The 24,815-nt window shown below is 38.7% G+C and overlaps 2 protein-coding genes across 9 annotated transcripts in view; one reads left to right on the top strand and one right to left on the bottom strand.

Annotated features, from left to right (window-relative positions):
• hnrnph3 (heterogeneous nuclear ribonucleoprotein H3 (2H9)) lies at nt 1–8,518 on the top strand. 2 transcript variants are annotated; one of them, XM_067488105.1, is made up of 11 exons: nt 1–148; nt 1,099–1,191; nt 1,627–1,782; nt 2,011–2,154; nt 3,299–3,437; nt 4,245–4,444; nt 4,797–4,892; nt 5,700–5,815; nt 6,401–6,536; nt 7,267–7,323; nt 7,507–8,518. In XM_067488105.1, the coding sequence occupies exons 2-11, from the start codon at nt 1,104–1,106 to the stop codon at nt 7,584–7,586; spliced, it is 1,212 nt and encodes a 403-aa protein (XP_067344206.1). In that variant the 5' UTR covers nt 1–148; nt 1,099–1,103; the 3' UTR covers nt 7,587–8,518. The 2 variants fall into 2 exon arrangements, with proteins under 2 accessions (XP_067344206.1, XP_067344216.1); XM_067488115.1 differs by lacking the exon at nt 1,627–1,782.
• Nucleotides 8,000–24,815, bottom strand: part of rufy2 (RUN and FYVE domain containing 2) — a 21,486-nt gene continuing 4,670 nt past the window's right edge. For 6 of the 7 annotated variants that reach the window (XM_067488046.1, XM_067488036.1, XM_067488074.1 and 3 more), the window contains 18 exons: nt 23,632–23,805; nt 23,353–23,470; nt 22,002–22,103; nt 21,759–21,882; nt 20,940–21,004; nt 20,784–20,849; nt 19,586–19,655; nt 19,307–19,408; nt 19,048–19,164; nt 18,853–18,945; nt 17,611–17,685; nt 17,401–17,498; nt 12,495–12,614; nt 12,096–12,225; nt 11,911–12,005; nt 11,632–11,680; nt 11,386–11,466; nt 8,000–11,051 (listed from right to left, as the gene is read on the bottom strand). In XM_067488046.1, the coding sequence (XP_067344147.1) occupies nt 10,908–11,051; nt 11,386–11,466; nt 11,632–11,680; nt 11,911–12,005; nt 12,096–12,225; nt 12,495–12,614; nt 17,401–17,498; nt 17,611–17,685; nt 18,853–18,945; nt 19,048–19,164; nt 19,307–19,408; nt 19,586–19,655; nt 20,784–20,849; nt 20,940–21,004; nt 21,759–21,882; nt 22,002–22,103; nt 23,353–23,470; nt 23,632–23,805 (1,823 nt within the window). In that variant the 3' untranslated portion in view covers nt 8,000–10,907. Of the gene's footprint in view, nt 11,052–11,385; nt 11,467–11,631; nt 11,681–11,910; nt 12,006–12,095; nt 12,226–12,494; nt 12,615–13,151; nt 15,290–17,400; nt 17,499–17,610; nt 17,686–18,852; nt 18,946–19,047; nt 19,165–19,306; nt 19,409–19,585; nt 19,656–20,783; nt 20,850–20,939; nt 21,005–21,758; nt 21,883–22,001; nt 22,104–23,352; nt 23,471–23,631; nt 23,806–24,815 lie in introns of those variants that run through there. The other variant, XM_067488084.1, reaches the window with a different exon arrangement.

Consider the following 24,815-nt stretch of genomic DNA (forward strand, 5'->3'; position numbering starts at 1 on the left):
TATTAATAATAACTATTAATTTTAGTGCTGACAAACTGAAGTTGTCGTTTATGTGACGTAATCTCGCGATAACGTACCTGAGCGGGTTTGCTGGCAGTGTCACCTGAGGCTCGGGACAGGAGTAGGAGACCGGGGACAACAAGCGAGTGTGAGATAATTTAACTGCTTTCAGACATTTTTTACGGACATGTGACACATTTCTATCTAGGAATATATGTCCACGCTCAGCGACCGCGCACGGCCGTTAACAAGCAAACTAGTTTGCTGTGGACGTTTGACCGCTGTCAGTGTCCTACTGTTAGCCTTAGCTTCTAGCTAGCCTGCTAGCTGCTACTGTTACCAAGCTAACATTAGCTCGCCAGGCTTATGGAGGAGGAGTGTTAGCACTGTTAGCTAACCCTGTGATTAGGAAGAAAAAAAACTCACTTCAACTAAGAAACTGTACAGTACTAATGAATGTGTAACGCCTTTGAAAAGGTGTTGCTGAGTTTAAGTTGAAATCTCTTGGCTTTACCAACACTTTTTGACCCAGTTAAAAGGAGGAAATGACCAACGTTCGCTCACCCAAGTGTTGGGACAACTGCAGCAACTTGCGTTATAGTTTTAAATTAATAGACGAATGTTACTGTCTACGGTTTGTAGTTACGGGCGCGATGTTTTGTGTCTGGCAGTTGTTTAGAGTTCTTAACGCCAGTCTAACGTTGGACTACATGCAGATATCATGTACTAACTAACGTGAGGCCACGTGAGGACGACATCCATGTTTCATAGTTGCATGTTATTTCTGTTTTATACTGATAACTGTACAATTAGTACAGAAAGATAGTCCAAAGCAGGTGTTGCCAAAACAAATATTAATAAGTGCCGATGTGATTGAAGTTACACTTACATCTAATGCACGTGTGTGTGTGTGTGTCTGTCTGCCTAACTTGGGCCCACACTTCACACACTGGCCAATGCTAGGATGTCAGAGGATTCTTGAATACGTTATTATACGATATATTATTTAACGGTCATGACAACTGTAGTCTGTGCTTATTTATAAAACTATTAGTGGAAGAGTAATTGAATGTCTTGCTGCTGTTTTGTACCCTGCAGTGAGGATGTCTTTGAATGAGGAGGGTTATGTGGTCCGGATCAGAGGACTACCCTGGTCCTGCACGCAGGAGGAGGTGGCCAGTTTCTTCTCTGGTGAGAACACACGCGTATACCCACATCCAACTTTTTAAAGTGTGTCATGTGAACAGTGTTAATTTCTGTTAAGAATACACGCTTTTTAAAAAATGTTTTTTAGACTTCTTTTGATGAACAAAAATGAACAGGATTTGAAGTTAAATAATTGAAATTTGAAGTTATTTAACGTCTAATGTCAAAGACTTAGTTCTGGATCAAATAGCAATTTTAAGAATGAGTTCAAGTGGAATCCAGCTGGGCTTATTGACATTTTATTAATAACTGTGACCAAAATACTTAATCAGTAAATGGTATGATTTGCATTTGTTTTTCTGGACCTTGTAATGGTTCAAATTAGATAGTCCCTCTATTGCAAGTTCGTTCTTTATGTCAAGAAATGTTTCCGAGCAGGAATCTTTTAAGGAAATCTCAATCCGACTTGCTTATTTACAGACTGCGATATCATTGGGAAAGTAAATGGGGTGTGTTTCACCTACTCTAAAGAAGGCCGTCCCAGTGGAGAGGCATTTATTGAGCTGAAAACAGCAGAGGATTTCAAGAATGCGCTGGCCAAGGACCGTAAATACATGGGACACCGATACGTAGAGGGTGAGAAATATGAACACTCATAACAGAGTGTTGGACGAGTGAGTGTCAGTTCCGTTCTGCTGATTTTCTCTCTAAGCAGTTTATGAATTGTATGGCATTATTATAGAGTACTAGATTACTCTATAGATGATGTTACCTTATTGTTGCTGTGAATGTGAGGCTTGTGTCATTCTTCTCCTTTCAGATTAAGTGTTTTCTTAAGTTCATCTGTGTGTTTATCTAAACCAGTGTTCAAGTCAAACCGAAGTGAAATGGACTGGGTGCTGAAACGTAATGGTCCTGCTGACTACGACAACTGCAGTGGTTGCATGCTGAGACTTAGAGGCCTGCCCTTTGGCTGCAGCAAGGAAGAGATTGTTCAGTTCTTCTCAGGTACATGGACATCTAGACTTTTTAACATTACTCTATTCAAATGTACTGGTATTATATCATTTATGTCAACCAAAGGGTTTTTACCAAGTGCTGACAACACTGCATGGATTGTATGTGTCAAAGAGCCTCTAAATTCTCAGTGCAAGACAATCAAGTGATATAGCATCAGTAAAACAAATTCACAATTAAATATAGGTAATATTTATGTGCAGCCCTGTATCTTATATTTGTCACATCATCAATATTAGCACTCGTATGAAATACATTAGGACTATAATCTGACAGCAGGATAGTTATTGTCTTTTTAACTATTAGAAAAGAAAATTTATGGTTGTAGAAAAATAAATTAAAAAGCATTCAACTTCACATTTGCTAGCTATTTAATAAATAGTATCAAGAGATTATGAACTACACTTCTGCCAGCTGTCCACACTACAACGTCTGCATCAAGCAACAAGTAATGTTTTTCCAACACTTAGTATATTTACCTTATTAGCAACTTTCTGTCCCGATGGTTGGCAGGAATATGCATCTGCATACAATTGTCTATATGTCATGGCCCTAACATATTGAATGATCTGTTTCTGTAGTCTTATTTATAGTATGAGGACTAATTTGTCATTTTAATGAATTGTTATTGTTTTTCATTACCATGTTATTGCCAAGTCTTTATTTAGCATTTTTGTGCTGACCTGTAGCTATCATGCCTCCCGAAGGGGATTTATTGATAACATGGGCTGGGCTGGTTTGGCTGAGGGAGACAGTTCCTGACACTGATCTGGGGTCAGCACTGTGACAACTGTTTATCATCGTTAAAGAATCATTATTAGTGTCACTCAACAGTAATATATAATAATTTGGCCAGTAATTTTTTGGTAGTGAATTAGGACAAAATTGAGTTACTTATGCCGACTCCAGGCCAGTAATAGTCCTATTCTCCTGCTGGGCACTTTACAAATATAAATATTCAGGCCTCTAAGCTGAACCTTTCTAATTCAGTCTTTTGAGATATTACAGCTGTTTTCTATTTGCTGTAATAACCTTTATTAATCCTGAAAGCTCCAGTGATACAGTGGGTGTTGTTCTATCTATTTTATATCAGTCTACCTACCGACCTATGTATTTATGTGTGCTTGGGTTGAAGGGTTGAGAATCGTGCCAAATGGGATTACTCTGCCAGTGGACTACCAGGGGAGGAGCACAGGGGAAGCCTTCGTGCAGTTTGCTTCAAAGGAGATAGCAGAAAAGGCTCTGGGGAAACACAAGGAAAGAATAGGGCACAGGTGGGACAGATGGGAAAGGGATGGGCTGGACTGGGTTGGGCATCTATTGTAGTTTTTTAATGGGGGTTATATTAAATAATTATGATATTAATGAGATGAGTTCTATTATGGTTGAATGATAAGAATGGTGTTGGTGTGCTAGAATAAATATAAACAATGGTAAAATAATTGGGTGGGCAATGTAATATGTTATGCTGTAATGTTAATGGAATGGGTTTTGCATTGTGATTATGGTAATGTAATTACATTCTGAATATTGGGATGAAAGGTGATGTATCTTTCGAGCTAAAGGTGGTGTGGTCATTTTATGCCATAGACAACTTTACTGGGGGTCATTTAAGACCTGGGTGTTGTATTTAATTGTGATAGATTTGGGCATATTAGATCATATTTATTGGCACTTTTACACATGCAGTATACCAAACTGATAATTGACTGTGGGGATTTAGAGTAGAAGCATAGCAGAGGACATTCCAGGCAGCCTTTATTACTGAAGCATCAAACTTCTTTCTGTTTGCTAAGTCATTAAAACAATCCAAATCCATAACAACTGAAGGTAGCAAAAGGTGATAAATCCACTACAGCCCTAAGCCCAGCTAACAATGAGACTTTGCTGATTTTGTTTGTCATTTAGCTCAGCAATCAGCTCCAGGCTAAAACCAGTTTGACCACTATTTAGAATATTTGTTTTATGTGTTTCCTTCTCTCCATGTAAATCACATCTATGTGTGTAACCCAGGCTAAGCCATTTCTACACCTTAACCCTCTTCTCTACTTCATACACCCCATGGGACTCTCGTATTACAGGTATATAGAGATTTTTAAGAGCAGTCGTAATGAGATCAGAGCTTATTATGAGCTTCCCCGACGGGGGATGGGAGGTCAGAGACCAGGGCCCTACGATAGACCCATGATGGGAGGCCCCAGGGGAGGCTTCTTTGGGGCTGTACCCAGCCGTGGTGGCACTGTGATGGACACCATGAGGAGTGGAGGAGGTTATGGAGGAGGTGAGCTACTAACATTTTTTTCAATTTAACATTTCGTTCCTGCAGCAGTAATTGGTGACAGAAAAGCAGTTCATGTTGCAGTTTTTACCTTTGTTGTGCACTGTCAACGATACAGCACAGTCTATAACACACTGTGATAAGTATAAAGAGAACATTTATTAGAAATAGATTATTATTTTATTATTATATAATCTAATAAATATATTAGATTATTATAAATAGATATAAAAAAAAAAATCCTTTACCATGTGTCATTTGTATTGTGGCACAGTTGATCCTTGCATCACTCATTCTTTTGTGTGTAAAATATTGTTTTTTTTTTTTTGTCTTTTGTGTTGATGTCTGTGTTCAGGTTACAGTGGCTTTGACAACTACAATGGTTTCAGTAACTACTGTTTTGGCAACGGCATGTTTGACGAGCGAGTAAGAGGAGAGAGGGGAGGAAGAGGTAAAGTCCAAAATGTATATTTACACCCTGGCTTTTGGACTTTGAAATAATGCTTGAAAGCCCCAGCTGACACATAAAGTTTAACTCCCTGCTGAAAAGCAATTAAAGCAATTTTTAATGTCCAAATACAGCTGACACCATGTCTACATTAAGACAGGTAAATCTGTAACTGTACCTTCTCTCGGTGTTTCTGCCCCTAAACCAGAGCTTTTCTAATTCCCAAACAGGTGGTGGCAGTAGCGCCGCATTTTACTCTTAAGAGCACTATCACTACTTTGTGTTGTCCTCATCTTTCTATTGACAATGCATCAAATGAGACCAGAAATATTAGACTATTTGTGTTTCAGTGTGAACCGAGGTAAATGCAGAAACAACCAGAACCACCACATTTTAGAATGTATCCGGCTAAACAGAGACATTGCCTTAAGAGGGACTTTGGACCATCTTTTGTCCTAATCCCCAGAATTAAGCTGCAGGAAATTAAATATACTGTTTTGCAACTTTTTTCCTTTCAAGTGCTGCTTTTGAAACACTGGCAAATGCTACCACAACACTGAGTTCTGATTATCGTGAACTAGCAATTTATAAACATGGACAACAGACCTCTCTCCCTATAGCATATAAAGGTTTTACACATCGACTAAGAATAAAGTAACTTGCAGAACAAAGCTATATGAAGTATGTTTTAATTCTTCACTGTTCAGCTTGTTTCAGTCATTAAGATAATAAATGTTGGTATGGATCAGATTACTTCTCTTCTACATTGTTAAATATTGTCAATATGCACACGTTTGTGTTTTGCCTCAGGGATGGGAAGCCATGGTTATGGTGCTCAAAGTGATGGTGGCTCAGGCTTTCACAGCGGGCATTTTGTCCATATGAGGGGTTTACCTTTCCGTGCCACAGAGGGGGACATCGCTAAAGTAAGAACACACCAGAGCATACATTTTTCATATTTCTCTTAAAAATATCCTGTTGCCCATACATGGAATGTAACAATTCCCCAAAAGCTGTGAATTCAGTTACCTAAAGAATTAAAATTTTAATCACAGTCTTAAATGTTGGCCCTTATGCCTGAAAATCTTTTTGTGACATTCACAAATTCAAGTTTTTATTTTATAGATGAGTGGTCCAGACTTGTCTACAAGACTTTTTTCAAAGGGGAAAAAAGCACTAGATTTAGGAATTACAGTGGCTAATGTAATATAATTAATAAATATACAGCATATAATAAATTTACGGCTATTGAACAAGCTCTTAAGAAGTTCCAGTTTATAGTTTAGTTAAGTCTGGTGAAAACCCACCTCTAGTCACTTCCTTTAGAAAGATAAAACATATCCTATGTGGAGCCAAATGTTTGTTTAATTCATACTGTATACATCTTAAAATCACATAAAACAAACTAAAGCATTTAAATAAACACTTAGTGTTGATAGTCATGAAAAAACTTTGTGCCTTTTCATATGCTTATATCTTATGTAGTTGTCTTTTTTCACCTCTTCTTGTAGTTCTTCTCTCCTTTGAATCCACTGAGGGTCCACATTGACGTGGCTCCTAATGGCAAGTCGACTGGCGAGGCTGATGTGGAGTTTCGCTCCCACGAGGACGCAGTGGCAGCCATGTCCAAAGACAAGAATCACATGCGTATGTGCTTTATTTTTCATCTTACCTGTTCTCCTTTTGGTTCTTGAAAGATTTAATATATTACTTTATGTTGATGGCACAAAACTACTTGTTGACAAACAGCAGGTGACTGGTCTGCAGAATATTAGCCACCTGCCAACCTCTCTAACTAATGCAGGAATTGGTACCTTGCTAGAATGCGAGTTAGGCATGGAGATGTCGTCCAACAGCTAAAACTGGCTTAAGGCCTCAGTGCAAAAACAAAAAGTGAACAGAATCATGTTCATGTATTGACAGCTTTGAACAGTGGCAGGCCTTAGATTATGTGCACTGACAAATCATTCATGTTTGATATCTGGTTCCTATTTAAACAGCACTGAGGCCCTAAAGTGCCACGCGTGTGGAGATTTAACTTACACGTCTTACAACAAAATGTCACTGACAGTTAAATTTTCCTAATTTTTCAAATTGCTGCTTGGCTCATTTGCTCTGACAGCGCTCATTCAGCATTTCAGTGTTGTAATGTGAACACAACATTTGATGGCACATTTTCAGATCCTGAGATGTTTAGCAGAATATTTCAACTAAACATATTAGAAAAAGATTATATCGAGTTATGTTTTACGAAGCCCTGTGCTCCTAAAATACAGCTTGTTTATAAATCAGCATACTATGATTTAAGTATTTCAGACAAGTACCCAGATGGATTTAATTTCTCAGGAGGCTGAATAACAGACTGTTTTCTCCACAGAGCATCGCTACATTGAGCTGTTCCTCAACTCAACAGCCAGTGGATCAGCTGAAATGAGTGAGTTTTCATTAACTGTTTTCATTTTGGGGAACTTAAAACTTTATAAAACCTTTTGTGTTGGTTTTTAAATAAACCTTGAGATTTGTACAGGTAACCTAATTCAATTGTGTCCAGTCCTTGGTAACAGTGAAGTTGGGTTTCATCCTTTCAAAATCACCTGTGTTTCTGAAACTCTTCCAGGTCGTGGCAGTGGTGGTTACTATGGTAACTCTGGAGGCGGAGGGGGTTCACGCAGCAGCGGCCTACGTGGTGCATACTGAGGATACCATCCTGTTGTTCCAAGCCATTCTAGCATTTGTTTCCTGTCTCTTAAGGCCACATTTACTCGATTTAGGTTCATAAGCAGGAAAGTTACTCATGTAACAGCTTTTTTTAAAAATTTGTTTTGTTATTGTGGGACATATAACTACCCCCTCAAAAACCATGAACAAACCAAATATGACCTTAACAAACACTGTTTTTCAGCATTCCTAAAAGCGTATGAAGAACAAATCAACATGACAGTTTTAATATGTTGCAGGTGCTGAATGGAGTTGAGTCATATTTCTTGTCTTATATTTTTTTAAACAATTGGATGCAGTATTGTAGTTTTCCATGATTCAGATAAAAAGTACATTTTATTCAGTGATCTTAAGAGAAACTAAACCATTTTTAGTGACTTTTTTCCAAGGCACTTGATCTTGTCTCTATGTCTCACTGTAGACAAGCGATGTAAGGCTGTGCAGATGTAGCAGGGAGACAGAAAATGAACAGCTAACGCATTGGTTTGATTCTCAAAAGAATGATTGATTGTTACTGGGCTGTCAGGACTGGGAGGAATCACTTTAAATCCAGTAGCTTGATGATAAAGCAAGCGATGCTCTTAAGGAGGAGAAGGGACAACACCTTACAAGTAACTTTCTCTGGACGAATTCCTTAAAACACATTTTACATTTAGTGTATTCCAATTTAAACTTATTACAACAGTCATTGCATTGTTCATAGATCAGCTTTCCTGCTTTGAAAAAAATTGATAAATGTGAGCCTGTGTGTTGTTTTTTTATAATTGTTTTCACAGTTCATTACAGAATTTAAAACCAAGTTGAATCTTATAATCTACTCTCAAAGAGTGGAAGAAAGTCTATATTTGAGCTGTAAGATAGCTTATGCAGCTGTTGTACATTTTGCCTAATAAATTTTATATTTAATTCTCTTTCTGTCCCCGAGTGTGGCATCATGGTCAAAGAGGTACATAGAAGAAACAAACAAAACAATGTCCAGCTGATTTTAAAAGACCCAACAGTGGAACAGCAGTAAACATTAACAGGAAAACGCAATCAAGAACAGTCTTAACTGATATGTTTGTAATGCGATTTAATCAGAAACTGCTACAGAGCCAAGGCAACGTACTGTTGGCAAGAGATTTAATAGTAACTGATAAGATTTAGAAAGTTAAAGGGCCACAGTGATTATTATCATTATTTATATACACAACACTGTACACATCCCACTGAAAGCTGGGAGATTTACAACAGTAAAACTAAGACATTTCAGACCTGGGTACAGTTCAGATTTGTTTGCCTGTAGCATTTAAAAAGATGTACAGTTGTGACAGTTTAAATATTTGAAACATCTTGAAATGACTCCAGGTCTGTTTTATAAATACTTCCAGCTCTGAAAAATAACAAGTTGTAAACATTATTTCTGAGCACATAACCACAATGTGCATGGAATTTTCATCATAACCAGCCACTCTAAGCTGTGTACTTAACAGTCGTTAGCATTAGTTTGAAAACGTCCAAATCTTGAATTAAAACAAAAATGTCCGGAGCAGCAGTAAAATATTTCTTTCTAAAAATGTCTCAATCTGCACAGATCTAAGTTTAAGGGAACAGGGAAAGCTCAAACAAGTTCCCAGGAGATGTGAAAATAAAAATGATTGTGCATAAAACCCCCAAATCAAAATCAAATGAAGCTGTGACGGGCATCATAGTATTTGACAGTGTTCAAACAGACAGTGTGGCTGTGTCGTCACAACTTTGTAATACTCACGTCAGTTTTTTACAACCACACACCCAGCAGTGAGCTGGCTGTACAAACAAAGCCAGTCAGACAGGCCGACCCTGATTTAAGTCAGTTATGAATCTGTTGCTACTCTTTATTTGTATTGTGTATTTAGCAGCATCCACTGTAGTAGTAGTGTCTCCAACAGTGAAATGGGCCTTAAATGTAGACTGCTTAGTGTTGCCACGTTGAAATATTCTGGGCTATTGTCTCTACATTGGTCCTCTCTATACATAAATACAGGACTCGTTTTGGCAACATGAGAAGCACAAGTGGACAATTTCCATTGTGTTAAACAGGCACAAAACTTTCAGTTGTTTTCAAAGCCACAGACTTTGAGGAACTAGTCTAATCACAGTCAGCAGAGATGAAATTGGTGCATAGTCATTTCTGCAGAAATTAGTTTGCAGAAGTGTCTCATTGCACACCAAACATTTCAAGGCTACAGATCTGACCAGAGGTCTTGTCTCATTATGTACCGACTCCCCTGTCTTAACAGAGCTTAAAGGTTGTCAGGTGCAAAATACTGTGTATCTAAGTGGCTGAAAACATGCATACCAGTTTGGCACACAGCCACAAAACTGAAATATATCCAGTTTGTATTTCAGTTTAAGTCTCTGGTTTGGTTGGTTTCATTTTGTGAAGTTGACCTGATCGGTTGTTCCTGCCAAAATGCTGCCTAACCGTTTGTCTTTCCAATTCTGTATGCAGACATTCTATATTCCATCTGTTTGGCTATGCTCATGCTCGAGTCTTGATACACACATCAGAAAAATGAAAGTACTACTTGACACTAGAGATGTGGCTTAACTGCATTTAGCTGCAGCAGTACTCATGACAGTTGGTGCAGTTTCATTTTCAGTTATTTTTATAGCAAAGGTCCGCCCATGCTCTACACCTTACAGAGAAATATTTGGCTAATCCTGACCTGCTGATCAGACAGTGAGTGCAATTCACCTCAATTTCCCCACAGCTGTTGTGCTATTTAGAGTGTATTTGGTTGTAATGTGGTCAACGGTCACATTAACTGTTTTCTTTATTTTAACTTGTTTTATATGTTTATGAATATGTATCTGGCATGCACAGCCTTTTCGTTCTCTCCAAGCCCAACCAGTGCAATACCTGGAATGACCCAAAGGCAACTTTTGCTCCCGTTGTCTTTGTTACTAATACTCTTCTACATTTACTGTAAAGACATTTTTTGTAACCAATTCATATTTAGTACAAGCAAACGGTATGTTGTGATTGTTTCATAAAAACAAAACAAAAACAACCATACTATTACTTAAAATTTGAATATCCAATATTGTCAGTTATCCAGTAATAAATCTTGGCCCTTGTTATAGCAGACTGATTGTTTAAATATTCTATAAAAAGTCATCGCGTCTAGTCAAAGTAGTGACATCAAACAAAGATGGCTCTGAGCGATCTATAAGTGCACATGATCCCTTCCTAACAGCAAACAGATATGTTAGGAGTCTTACAGAGACTGAAAGGTGAATATTTACTCTCTGATGGACCGAAGGGGACTTGACAGGTCACGTTGGATTGGAGGAGCATCTCTGCAGGAGGAGGGCGTGGCAGGTATCACAGACTCTGACTGGTTTCGGTGAGGCCGGCAGGGGAAGCTCGTTGTCAGAGCAGCTGTTACAGAAAATCTCCCCGCAATTCCTACAGTGGTGCTGGAGACAGAGGTGGAGTATTAGAACCACAGTTCACGAATATTTTGGTGAGTGTGTTTAAAAACGGATTACAAATGCCCATTAGTTGTTTCCACTAACAAGTTTGATGCAATATAATCGTATGCATTTCTACATAATGTACATTATTTAGAGCAGTGCACAAATCAGATGCTGTTATCTGCTGCTCTGACGGACAGCAATTCTATACGCAGACCCCAAAATCACATCTGATTTGGTGACGAACCATGTCCAACTGTTGTACAGGATGTGGACGTCTACCCCAACAAACAAGGAGCCCTCACGTGATTTCGGTGGAAAGATTCATCAAACTGACCTTTCGTCTTGAAATGGAAAACTCCTTCTCACAAAGCTTGCAGTGGCTGGCCTCTTTGTCCTTCAACCACACCTGACCCCCCTGAAACAACATCGTCAACATTACTGTACTTTGTGGATCCCAAATCAGCTTTGTCAGTGACATGCGGCCTTCTGCAGTACAAAATTTGTCCTTCCCATTACATCTTAAAACGTGATGTTTCAGAAGATCTTACGTGGTCTTTTTACCCTTTAACTGCTGTTTTACCTGAAGAGCTTTGTTGGCTTCTTTGATGTCCTCGATCTTCATTTTGGATCTAATGGCAGAACAAATATCTAGGTGATTTTTTTATATATCAGCTGAAACATGTAAAAACTCAAATATTAACTAAAGGTTTTTAAGAGTTAAAGATAAAAGACCATTTTATTTGCTGAAATAATAACATGCAATTCTTTTAAAATTTTAGACACCATATAACCCACTGTTCATCTCCATTATTATTATCTAGTCAAAACAGCCAAACCATAATCCTTAAAGCGAACATACTCGCTAAGTTTAGAGCCCAGTTCCTCGAGAGCCTTTTCTTGGTCTTCACAGATGGTCTTCAGCTGAATGTTTTCCTCCTGGAGACGATGAAACTCCTGTAAAAATATTAAAACGAACAGCAAACATGCATTGGATACAGCACAATGTAATGTACACTGCATGTTGGTTTCTCTCCGCTTTCTTACCTTTTTTAGTCCGTTGATCTGCAGTGCCTCTGTGCTGAGCTGAGCCACCGTGTCTTTCTCTCTGTCTAGATCATTTTGTAAGGCCTGTCTCCACTCCCTCTCAATCTTCAGGTCTGTCTCCAGTTGCTGGCTGGAGACAGACATAAAACACAGGGCAAACGTTAGAGCACACTGCTTTATTTTGATATTAAATATAAAATAGTACAATGAACACGATGCTTTTAAGTGTTTAATGGTGATTTTTTTGGGGGGTTCAGAGCAATGACACCAAGAACTAACTGCCTTAGAAGAACCACGCTACACAGCTTAAGGTGTAAGGACTATGTTGTTTGTCTCGTGTTCATGCATGTGTGTGCACGACTCTACCAGTCAGTCTGTTTGTGGTGGGCTTTTTCTTACAGCTGCCTTTCTCTGTGTTCGATGTGCCGCTGCAGGCTGTCGGCCTTGTTGGCAAAGTCCAACTTGAAGCGCCTGGTTCCCTCCTCGGCCGAGGTACGGTGCCGCTCTGCCTCCTGTAATCTGCACCATTATAACCAGGGAAAAACTCAGGACCATGGAGAGAAAAAACTGGGGAAATGAGGAAGGCAGTGAGGGGAGAAAAGAACAGCGGAAGAGGGGAAGGAGGATGACGGGTATAAGGGGAGGCTAAGGCCTTACGTTTATGAATGAAAGATGAAGGTATGAGGGAACCTTGAGGGTAAACAAATAAGGTTTAAGTAAAAGAAGGTGTAATTTGTAGCATTACACTAGCAACAAAATAGGCAGGTAAAGCAAGTTCAACCAAGGATGAGAGAGGATTTGTGAGGGTTCAAACAGAGCATTAAGAAATACAAAGAGGTGAAGAGTCTAAATTAAAGATGCACTAAAAACAAGGAGGGGATGAACTACCCTAAAATAAAAAGAAAGTAACTGACCAAATGCAGCATCTTAGTGTGCTCAGACAGAGGTAAATGTCTTTATTTATTCATATTTATTTCTTTGTTGTTCTAATTTTCCAGTGTCTACATTTCAACTGCAGTTCTGAATGGGGCCAAAAACTCAAACCACACCAAACACTTTCAAAACATCTAACTTTATTTGTTACGGTGGTAAAAGACAGTAATTGTGAGTTTTCAACTGTTGTACTTTGTTTTAATTCTTCTACAAATTGAGAGTAGTTACAGTACTATGAAGGTGGAGTTAGAATAGGTAGAATTATTACTTCCCATTTCACAAAGTCATAGATACGCCAAAACGGGACAACAACATAATCAGGTTCTCTTGCAAGAAGCTCCAGAGGTTTACAGCTTTATAACCACAATTCATTTACACGAGGCTCTGCAGAAACACGAGGTTCTGCAGAAACAATGAACGTCACTTCAGCTAAAGCTGCTGCCCCCTCTAAACTCTTTACACCTACAGAACTGGACTTAACCTTACAATATTTAGTTTTAAGGATGTTGAGCAAAAAGGAGAAGGGTGTGTGTCCAAAATCATTCGCTTTTTAAAGTATGGTGCATAATGTTTCTTTGCCAGTATATTTTAGCGGCAGAATTCATAAGTTTGATATTTGTCCTCTGTATACTGCCCTCAAAATTCATAGTATATGTATAATACTTACAGCTCAAAATGCCAAAATTCAAATTCTATAATCTCACATCATTGATGATACATGTTATGATAGTATTTAATGTCTGTACTTCTCTCTTCTGAATAAACTATTGATTAATGTTATGAAAATAATACACATAAGTTGCAAGGAGTTAATGAGGGACTGATTTTGGACACAGTTAAAGGTTGTCAAAGTCATTCAGAAGCAGGTCAAGAGATGCAACCCATGCAGAGCAAACTGACGCCAATTTAAAAGCAGGAGAACGTACAAACACACTCCTGTGTGACTAACTGTGGTGAAATGCAGGTAGCGACAGAAACTCTTCGTCTACGTTGTACTGCACTTGTTTTGGTCACTAACATGGTTCCCTTTCCCTTTCCAAAATTGCTGTATTGTCATGCGGATGCCACTATGGGACTGTACAAATATTATTAGGGGGCAGAGGAATTTCACAAAGGGTGATGCTTACGTATTGAGAAATTTATAACTACCCTAAAGCAACAACCACCTTTATTTTAAGCAGATATACATCAAGTAAAATATTTCAATATTTGCATGTTATATAAATTGGGAGTAATGCCTTTAAAAAAACAAAACTAAAAAAATAAAAATGTTTTCATATTAAGCATGAGATACCTGCAGTGTTTCCAAGGGGCACTAAAAAGTGACGCACAAGGCAGGAACAGGCCTGTTGTTGCTATGGTGACTCATCAAGCCAGCTAAATTGACTAGTCCCGGAAAATTTGCTAACATGTAATTTTTCTAATTGACTGTTTTAACTTTAGAATGATCTGATAATTGGACCAAATAATATTTACTAGATATTGTGCAGGCTGTGTGTTGAAAAGAAAGGGCCCAAAGAAAATATTAATAATCCTGAAAAGGGACCTGCTTTTTTAAAAAGGGAAACCTAATGTTTATCCCCCTTCCTTCCCACCTCTATAGTTTTTGTACAGTCCCTACACGCTACAGTGACTGAAACTCTCAACCTGTGTCTCTGCATCTTACCAGATAAATCCACTTAGTCTTTGTGATATAAACAGTACAGACTCCTGTACTCACTTAGTGTGAACAAGAACAGCCCTTTCATTACATGTCAGAGGCCAAACATTCACCCATCATAGTGTTAGTGATACTGCATATAAAGAGATTACTGGAGACAGGAGGAGTGAAGCATGTATAAGTGTGTCCACACCTGAGCATGTGAGTGTGTCAGTGATTTAAAAATTTCAGATAGTCTTTGATGTTGGTAAATGAGAGAAATAGAAACTGACAGGTCATATTATCATTTAGTATTAAACTAAAGTTCATAAAACATGTTGTGGTGCTTTATATAAATCCCAGCACGCTTGCTGCTGCTGCTGCTGCTGCTTCAGCAACTAAAAAGGACCAAAATCATGCATTCCAGGATCACCTGATCCTGTGGCTGCCCTCTGGCCGTCAAACCCTCTGAATATTGTGTTTGCGTATGCGTGCATAAGTGCAAGTTTGTCCTTAGAAAGAGATATCCTTGACTAGCTTATACTGGTGCTCTGTGTCTGTGCTGGCACATTTAACAAACGACATAGCCAGTGTTCTGGTCTGACTTAACAGATCCTTATCACTGCACAAAGGGCCAGGGATAAAATCAGGGGGAGAAAAAAATTAAACACAGTGGTTTCAAGGGAGCAAAATGGATCAATGGATGGATGATTAGATGAATGGCATAATAAGAGATGAACAGAGGGGATGAAAGAAAGTGGAAAGAAAGGAAGAAGGAAGAAAGGATGTCAATACATCAGTACTCTAAGTAGCCCCGGTTACACTGAACAGCTTAAGTGACTTTTAACATCACAACACAGCAGGTAAATGCAGAGATATAGTTATGTATTCCTGATATATTTCCTTTCACTGTAGGTGTGAAAGAATGAGTAATTATTAGAGAAAGAAAAGCAAGGAACGGTAATGTGGATGCACTGAAGAATACAACAAGAGCAGACAAAAACCTGTAGTTATAGGTGAAGTCTGCACAGAACACTATACTACAGAATGAATACTGGAAAACAACCTGTGTGCTCACATCTGCAACTGGAATATCTGTCACCCGTACTATTTTTAAAGTAACAACATGTTCAATTCTGAGGAGAAGATGTATCTTTCGTTACCGGTATGGTATGTAATCGGAATTAAAACTGTGGTTTTGACACTTTTTAGCTGCAACACAACAAACCTCCCACTGAACGTACTGTGTAACCGGGGTCTTGAGTCCTACCAGCCCACATAAACATTTAGAGCAGCAAAAAACATTCACAACCAATTACAAATAGGATGGAACAGGCTTTACCACCTGCAAAGAGAAGGGGAGGGGAAGGAAGGCAAGGGATGAACAGTGTCGACAAAAAGACTGTGGCATGAAGAGGGATTGTAAGGTATCAATGAACCAGCAGGTCTTGTAATGATGGATGCAGATATATACAGACTGAAAGAACTTTGCATGCATTAAGAAATATCAACAGTGCGTGTTATCAGATGTGAAAAGAAGGACTGCAGGGTTTCCACAAGGAAGCAACTCCTGACAGATTTCAAAAGCTACAGTTATTCAATATTCAGTACAGTCGCATTTGCTGTAAGAAACAGGACCTGTGCTCTTTCCTCCTACAGTTGAATGTTTCATTCCATAGATGTTAGTGGATGGTGGTGTTGTTTTCCCTCAAACTAAATACTATGGCTGACTGAAGAGGAACATTCAATCACTCAGTTACAGGGATATTTTCTGGGTAAATTCAGTGTAAAAAAACATATTTCGCATTCTGCACTCCACAGTACTTTCAGCAAACCATGTGAGACACGTTTTCCCTTTTGGGCAGCACTTTCAGGGTTAAGGTCCTTTTTATTCATTAATTTATGAAATGAACTTGCATTATACAAATCAAAGAGGAACATTTTGACTGTGAACCAGCCTGAAATGTCTTTATAAAACCAGTCATTTGGTTTCCCACTGCTGATTGTATCAGATTCTTCATTGAATATAAACATAAATCATAATTAGGGTCGCATAGGCTACATGAAAAAGGAAAGAAAAGAGAGCTGTTACACTGCAACACCCATCTACAGTAGCACATGCCTTCAGATATAGTTTGGACTGAAATCTAGTAACTAAGCAGATTACAAAAAAAGGCCTGAATAATCCCATCCCATCCCTCAACGTCAGGTAAAATCCAGGAAAATGTCAGTTCAGTTATTAAGTGGAACTTTCCATGTTTGAAGCAGAAAACAAAGCCAGACAGGAGACAAGGTTTTCCACCTCATAACCTGTCTCCTAAGGGAAACCCTGAGCAGTGAGAAGGAAGAAAACTAATCATTTTCCCCCAGGTTTCCCCACAGTTCTCTTCAGCATTCCCACAATCTAAGTCATGTAGACTTTTAATAAATACGTAAGTATTTAAAGTAATATCCAACTTTTAATGACGGTGGAAAGATCCTACGTTCAGCTGAGAACTAGTCATTTTTTGACACCCTAAAAGTGTATAAGATTGTTTAAAAGCCAAGTCAATCTTAATTTCATAAAGGGACACTGCATTTTTACAGGTGAAGCAAATAAACACTGCAGGTCAAAGGTTTTAACATACCAGCAGCTGGTTAAGACAGCTTGACAGACTGAGAGGACACATGGGACAAAGTGAGTTTCCTGTTTTGATTTGTGTGTGCTGCACCTTTACAGGCAGGGCATCTCACCTTTGCTCCAGCTGCTTCATGGTAGCGGTGATCTGATTGGTCTTCTCCTCGAGACGACTGATCACATCATTCTTCTTCTTCATCTCCTCATCAGATGACTGGGAGATTAGAATGAATGGCTGTGACAAGTTGCAGTGACCACCCACTAATACGTTGATCTTTACCTTTTCTTATCTTTTAGATGATACTTGGAAAAGTGTATTTATGTACCTGCATCTTCTGGTACATTTCTACATTGATGGCTTTGACCTCATCTAGTTGATGTCTCAGTCCGATCAGTGTGTCCTGTTAATCAAAAGCAAAAAACTTAACTTGTGATTTCTTGTCTACCTTGTCATGAGGCTTCTTCTGGTTTCCTGGAGCAGTTTCACACACTGAAGTGAAACTGTTAATCAGCAACATATATTTTGAATTGAATTGGGGAAAAATGAAATATTGATAATTAGCTGCCAGACTTGGTGTTTAGCTGCACCGGTGTGTTTTAATGCAAAAGCAAGCTGAAATAAAAACAATGGAAAACACATTTATTAGAAATATTCTCTGATAATGATGCTGACATTATTCCCTAGTCTGACAGCTTTTTCACTTGGTGATGTTGTTTTAATGGTTCTAGCAGCGTCATAATGAAGCTACTTTATGTCACAGCTCAGCTACAAATGTCAGATGTAGGTGTTTACGTTGCAGAATTCAGGTGATGGTGGTGAGAGGCAAGATGCTGACAGGGTTGCCGAACACAGAGATCTGCTCTCACAGCTGCAAGTGGCAATTACAGGCTGTGTGTGCTTAAAGGGCTTAAAGTTATTATGGCAATATGTGAAAAGTAACTTTATTATCATAACTTAATTTAGTTTAACTTAAGTTAGTTCAGCTTTCTCCAGTCACTTAATTCTTAATAGTCATAAATGTATGCACATACACACATAGTACATGGATACATACAGTATCTTCTAATTCAGGCTGTACACTACAGTTATAAACAGCAAAACCAGCATTGCTGTTAGGTTACACATTAGCAGCATGAACACATACTAACACAATACAGCAGGCGTCAGCATTTTAAGCCTAACTTTAAACATGGATAACGTTTTTACATCTCTTAGCTCATCAAGCAAAGTATTCTAGAGGGAAGCTCCACGGTAACTAAATGCTCCTTTGCCAGCCATTATCTAAGGACCCGAGAAGTTTGATAAGGGGAGTAGTTAGTAAGTAAGTCATATATATTTCTGAGCTAAACCATGCAGTACCTTACAAACTAACAACAGGATTCGGAATTATATTCTGAATTGAACTGGGAACCAATAAAGCAATTTAAGTCAGGCTCAATCTGATTGCTGGTCACTACAGCAGTCACTCTAGAGACCGCAATACATGCTTTCTGTCTACTTTCAGCTCCTGATTTCTAGTAAATACAGAAAATACAGGAAGTACAAAGAATTTAAAAAGTATGCTGACCTGTTTTTCATGAATATCTTTTTCCAGAAGTTTCATGGCCATCTCCATTTCCTGTTTCATTGACACCTGGACTACCAACTCATTCTCCACATCCTAAAAAACAAACGACACGTATATTAAGTTTATTATATGAGTTATTACACAGTCACCATGTATAGTACACACATTTTAATATGCAAGCAGTTAGAGTATGACCTGTCTGAGCTGACACTCCTCCTTCAGTTGCCTTCGAGCCTCATTGTACATCTCATCCAACCCCTGACGAGACTGTTTGTATGTGTCTCTCTCTACTGACACGTCACCCTGGGTCACCTATAGTAAATAACATCAGCAGGAAGAACATGTCAATATGCCAGGCATCAGTTTGTACTTCAAATTGGTACCTATATTAAGGTTATATCTTCAGCTGTGGCCAGGGCTAAAACTTTACTAACAGATCTGAGTGACTGTGTACCTCTAAATGTTGTTGTGTCTTCAGTAGAATAAGGGTGTTTTCACTCCTCAGCTGCTGGTTTTCTTCCTGCAGTTTGATGATGTTGTTCTTAGCTATGGCCAACTGCAAAAAAAACAACAGTTCAGGTAATTGCATTAGTCAAGCCACCAACAGCAGTAATCCTTTGCCGTCTATTTTAACATAAAACAATAAAATATGTTTAAAACAGTTCTAGTTAACTTGTGTAAGGTCTGTACACAAGTGCTTACATCTAATATAGATTTTGAGTGTGAACCCTACCTCCTCTATGAGTTTAGAGTTGGACTTTTCCAGAGAGTCAACTCTGCCCTGAAGACCATGGACTGTGGAACTAGACATGCAAACATACAAAATTACATATGTTCAATTGCATTTGCAGTTCCATAGAAATTATAGTGCCAACATTTTTTCAGAATATGGGAATGGGACTCCAGTCTTTCAAATCACAGATGAGGTGGTAAAAGTTGAATGTTTTCTTTCACTGTTATGACTCGATGGAGAGCAAATATTAGCAAGAGCCAAATTTAACTTTTAATGGCCACAGCAACAATACAGTGGCACCATGGTTAGCTGATTCACTGCACTGCATGACAGCTGATTATTGTAAACCTCTCATCTTAGATTTTGTTTTTTCCTATTGATAGAAGTAGAAGTGTTTGTTCCTTGTGCCGGTGTGGTTTTCTACTGGGTGGGTTTTTTTCAGCAGAAAGCAGCTGCAACAAGGCAAAGCACTTTCCCTCTGGGATTAATGGTTGTTTGATGCTTTGTTTTCCACTGCAAATATAGTGCGGCCTGGCCATCATACCAACACCGAATGAAGCTGCGGTGACACCACCATCGGCGTGACACGCAAGAACAATAAAGAACAGACTGATTTTATTATTTATTGCCTCTTGGCATGAGTATTGTTGGCCACAAAGAGACTTTTCTATTTTCTTCTGAAGAGACAGTGAGGAGTCAGTACTAAATAAAAAAAGATGTACTTTTTAAAACCCACTTGTGAGTGGTATTTTTAAACCTTTTTTATAAATCTACTTCAGTAGTTTTATGCTGTCACTTTGCAAAATGAGACAAAAGAGATTTTAAAGAACATGAAATGATATCATGTTGAGTACTCATCTACTAAGTAGTCCGTCTTTACAGTCTTGTTGAGTCTATAACTCATGATCACTCTTTGTGAGCAAAGTAAAAAATAAAATAGGAAAAGTAAATAAGATTCTGTGCTCTACTGAATATGCCTGTGGTGACAGACAAACCAGACATTCACATGTAAAGTCACAAGGTTCAAAAGCTAATTTAATTTTTGTAAAACAAAACAACATTTTTTAAAACTTTGCTACAGCAAGCCTAACCTCTTGAATTTCTGTTCCTTGAACTTCATGAAAGTTTATCTTAAGGATTTCTGGGGGAAACCCTGCAAATAGGTGTTTTTTCAGTAACAAGAAAGAACATTACTTACTTTAGTTGTCTGTTGAGTTCCTCCACATAGTTCTTCTGATCCAAGATGGATGCTATCTGGCTATTCCTGTTGCCATGGAAACAGATGTAACACAGAGCACCACATCCAAGAAATCAAGTGTATACAACAGAACTGAGACAAAATGACAGACCGTACCTCTCTTCACTCCTGTAGTCATCAATATCATTTTTTAGGTACATGGAGAAGTCGATCACGCCAACCTTAAAATTAAAATAAAGAACTTTGTAAAAATGGAGCTCAGTTGATTTTTAGTTAAGCACACTTGCAGACAAAAATCATTATGCCATCACAGTCTAAGAGCACTGCACTCCATACATCACATAAGAAAGAGAAAAACAAGACATTTGGTAAAATTATTTAATATAGTTTTACAAGCTATATATGAGAATCCTTAGAGTTTTTGCATTATATGAAATCTCTGCAGCTATCTCATCTTGCTTTTAGGTGTAAAACACCATCTTGTTTTGGAGGTAGGAAAGTATCAGTACAAACAAATCCTCATGACCTCACATTGCTACGCTATTCCAGCCACATTGAGTAAGAAGTGAAAATATGTTCGCACTCAGGACAAAGCTTCAGCCATGGATAGTAACATGACACCATAGCATCTGCTATCCACCTGCCTCATTCCAGGAAGGGAAACAGATGCTTTCCAGAAAATAAACTAAATAAATCTCAGCAGATAAATTACTTCATTCAAATCAAAAGGAAAGCTATAATCTTTGCTTTGTTGATATAGGCAATACATTTATCTCCTCGGTTCAGTATGGTGCAAGGAAAATCTCATACCTAATCATCAAGGGAAAAAATGATGCGTATAATTTATACTAAATGTAAAACATCATTGTCAAACTTAAACCATGATGGCAACCCCATAATAAGACAATATTTTAATTCCTGCTGTAAATGTTTTTTTAGTCAAATAAGCCAATTCTGTGTCCTAGCAGTTGTTACCTGAGAGTCCAGGTCCTCGCCTTTGACACACAGATTGGCATCTATGACATTCAGGCCTACCAGCAGGCCCACGATCACTGCTCCCTCCTCTTCCAGCATCAGTGCTGAATTCTCATAGAAATCACTATGGAAAATACACAAATCATTCTTTTAAACAAAGTTTGTTGTCGAAATAGAATATGTAAATTCTCTAAAACAAGCTGAAATGAACCAAGTGGCATGTGGCTGTGTGCGTGTTTGTACCTAAGCAGATCTTTCCTGGTGATAAGGAGTCGCAGATAGTCGGCCAGCCGTTTCTGCATCAGAGCCAGACGTAACCACGCCCTGGCTCTGCCTAAAGGAGTCCTGCAATACATTCACATTGGTGACAACGTTATATTCCATGGGACTCTCCATGGTGCTAGGCTGGTGACATGATAAAATCAGTCTGATGATCTGCGTTGCTGCTTAGATATGTAAAGGTTGACGTGTGTCTTTTTTCACATCTATTAAGCCTGTGTGAATCTGTGAGGTGAGAAAGTTAGTGTATAAAAAACATTCTGGATTTTAGCTTCAAGTCTGACCAAACCGTCAGTTCATCGAAGTGTTGTCCAATCCAAGTGATTGTCACAGTGTTTTTGTAGTATAACATTGGTCTAGATGAAAGTCGTGGTCGCAGATGCAATCTTTACCGTCGTGGGTCCACATTATTGCAAAACACTGCCCTACTACATGTCTGTTGGTCTGACTCAGCACCACAAAAGGAAACTGAATCTGTTTTCCATCTACATGAACACAACCCTTCCCCCATTCTGCTGTACCAGCGAAGACTTTAATATTACTCCCTTTAGTTCTTGCCTGGAAAACTCATCTACACACAACTGAATAACAAAGAAAGTGTGGATCTGGAAATTATGTGGTGGAATGAGAGAGCACGAGGCTGTGCTTATAGCCACTAGAGGACACTACATTAATTTTTAACATTAGATACACCAGCAGTAATATGGCACCAAAGCATTTGCTTTTTGACTTGGATATTTTATCACTCACAGTGGTGAAATATGTTTTCTTAGTAATACTAATGGCTGTAGAAGCAACGTTTAATAAATGAACACAAACGTGCCATTTTTTAGTATTTATTGTACTTCCCTTGGATGTGTTGTATTTATTGCATGTCTTACTGCCTTAAGTTGTAGATACTGCTGGAATATCAATTACTATAAATTACAATCATCAGCCAGGTGCATGCAGTATATAAGCTATTGCATGATTTTGAATAATTACTTTTTAAAATATCTATTGCCTAATCTAACGTCTAGTAACTAATTTCAATTCAAGTCTTAATTTTATAAATATATGTCTACACTAACTGCAACAGTTTCAACAAAGAATGATAAAGAAGTAGAGGAATAGGGAAAAGGGTATAGTTAACCAGCAGGGAGAGGAAAGGTGAAGTGAAAGTAAATGGTACTCAGGTACTTCCTTGATCCTGCTCAGGTCACATTCTCGTGTACGGGAGTGTGTAGGTTTATCGTGGCTTACAATTCTCAACCTGGATATTGAGCTGAACCATGTGTGAGCACATGTGTGTGTCTCCAAAAATATTTTTCCTCACTTAAGTCCAGGCAGGTCTCGTACAGAGGCAGAGATTTCTGCTGCTTCAGGGCACAGTTTCTCCACCAGCTCCAGAGGGCCCCACAGAGACTTGTTAAAGCCCAGAAAAGATTTTTTCACTAGAGAAAGAAAAAGACTTCTCAGACATGTGCTTGCAGAAACCAGACACAATTCAATCACAACTGTTTCGCAATCTTAATTTAAAAAAAAAAAGGGATTGCCGATATACATTAGCCATACCAGCAGAGCATCAACATCTTACAGTCACACTCATTCTTACCTCTGAGGCCATGTTTGAGACAGTGCTCCATAACAACAAAGAACTGCTGGAGAGGTGGGTAGTCTGAGTCCAGAGTTCGCCCGAAGCTCAGAGCAGATTCGATCAGCCCTTTAATGCTCAACTTGGCCATGTTCAGCAGGTTGGCTCGCTCCATGGCCATGGGGTCTCGCAGGGCTGCAGAAAAAAAGCCAAACATTACGATTGCTTTGATTTAAAAAATTCCACATCATAAGGATGAACATAGAATATAGTAAAACACGCACCTGTAATATGAATAATACTATAGCATAACCGGTATATTTTTGTTTTCGTCTATAGAACAAGTGCAGCAATAACTTTGGCAACAACTGTTTTCAAGCAAACAAAAGAATATTTAACACCTCTCCTACAGAGAAGGGCCTCCAGGGCCTGAGACTGTAACCTCCCACAGAGGTATGCACTTAGGTGTGCACACGGACCTCTGGGTTAATGTGTAGCCAAGCACCAGGACAGGACAAAACAATGTCAATTGGAAATGTCTAAAGAAGTTGCATGGCAGTGACGAAGAGACCCAACACTTTAATATTCCCAGCAGGTTGCATGGGAACCATTTGACATATCAACAAATGACTTCTTAGAAAGATGCATGACTGTTGGATGTCTTTAGGCAGTGGACTCCAAAAAATACTGCACAAAACGTCCTTTTTCATGTATCTTCATAATCCTGTCACTTCTACAACAGTAGAAGCTCCAATATTAAAGCACATGGATTAAGATTAAAACAGAATGACACCAAGCAGCATTTCTGCTGAGTGTTTAATGGTGTCCAAAGTCCATCCATCCATTATCTGTAACCACTTATCCTGTTCAGGGTTGCGGGGGGACTGGAGCCTATCCCAGCTATCAATGGGTGAGAGGTGTCCATCCTGGACAGGTCACCAGTCTATCTCAGGGCCAAGACACAGACACAAACACACACACACAGAACAACCATTCACACTCATGGGTGATTTAGAGTCACCAGTTAACCTAACATGCATGTCTTTGGACTGTGAAATGGAAACCAGAGTCCCAGAAATTAACATTTAATTAACATCTGATTGGGCTACAAAACATGTGATGAACATGCAAGTGTTTTACAAACACACAGCATTCACGAGACAAGAGACTAATAGATTCATTAGAAAAACAATAAGTGATTGGTG

Source organism: Channa argus, chromosome 2, assembly GCF_033026475.1.
Source record: "Channa argus isolate prfri chromosome 2, Channa argus male v1.0, whole genome shotgun sequence".
Classification (NCBI taxonomy): Eukaryota; Metazoa; Chordata; class Actinopteri; order Anabantiformes; family Channidae; genus Channa; species Channa argus.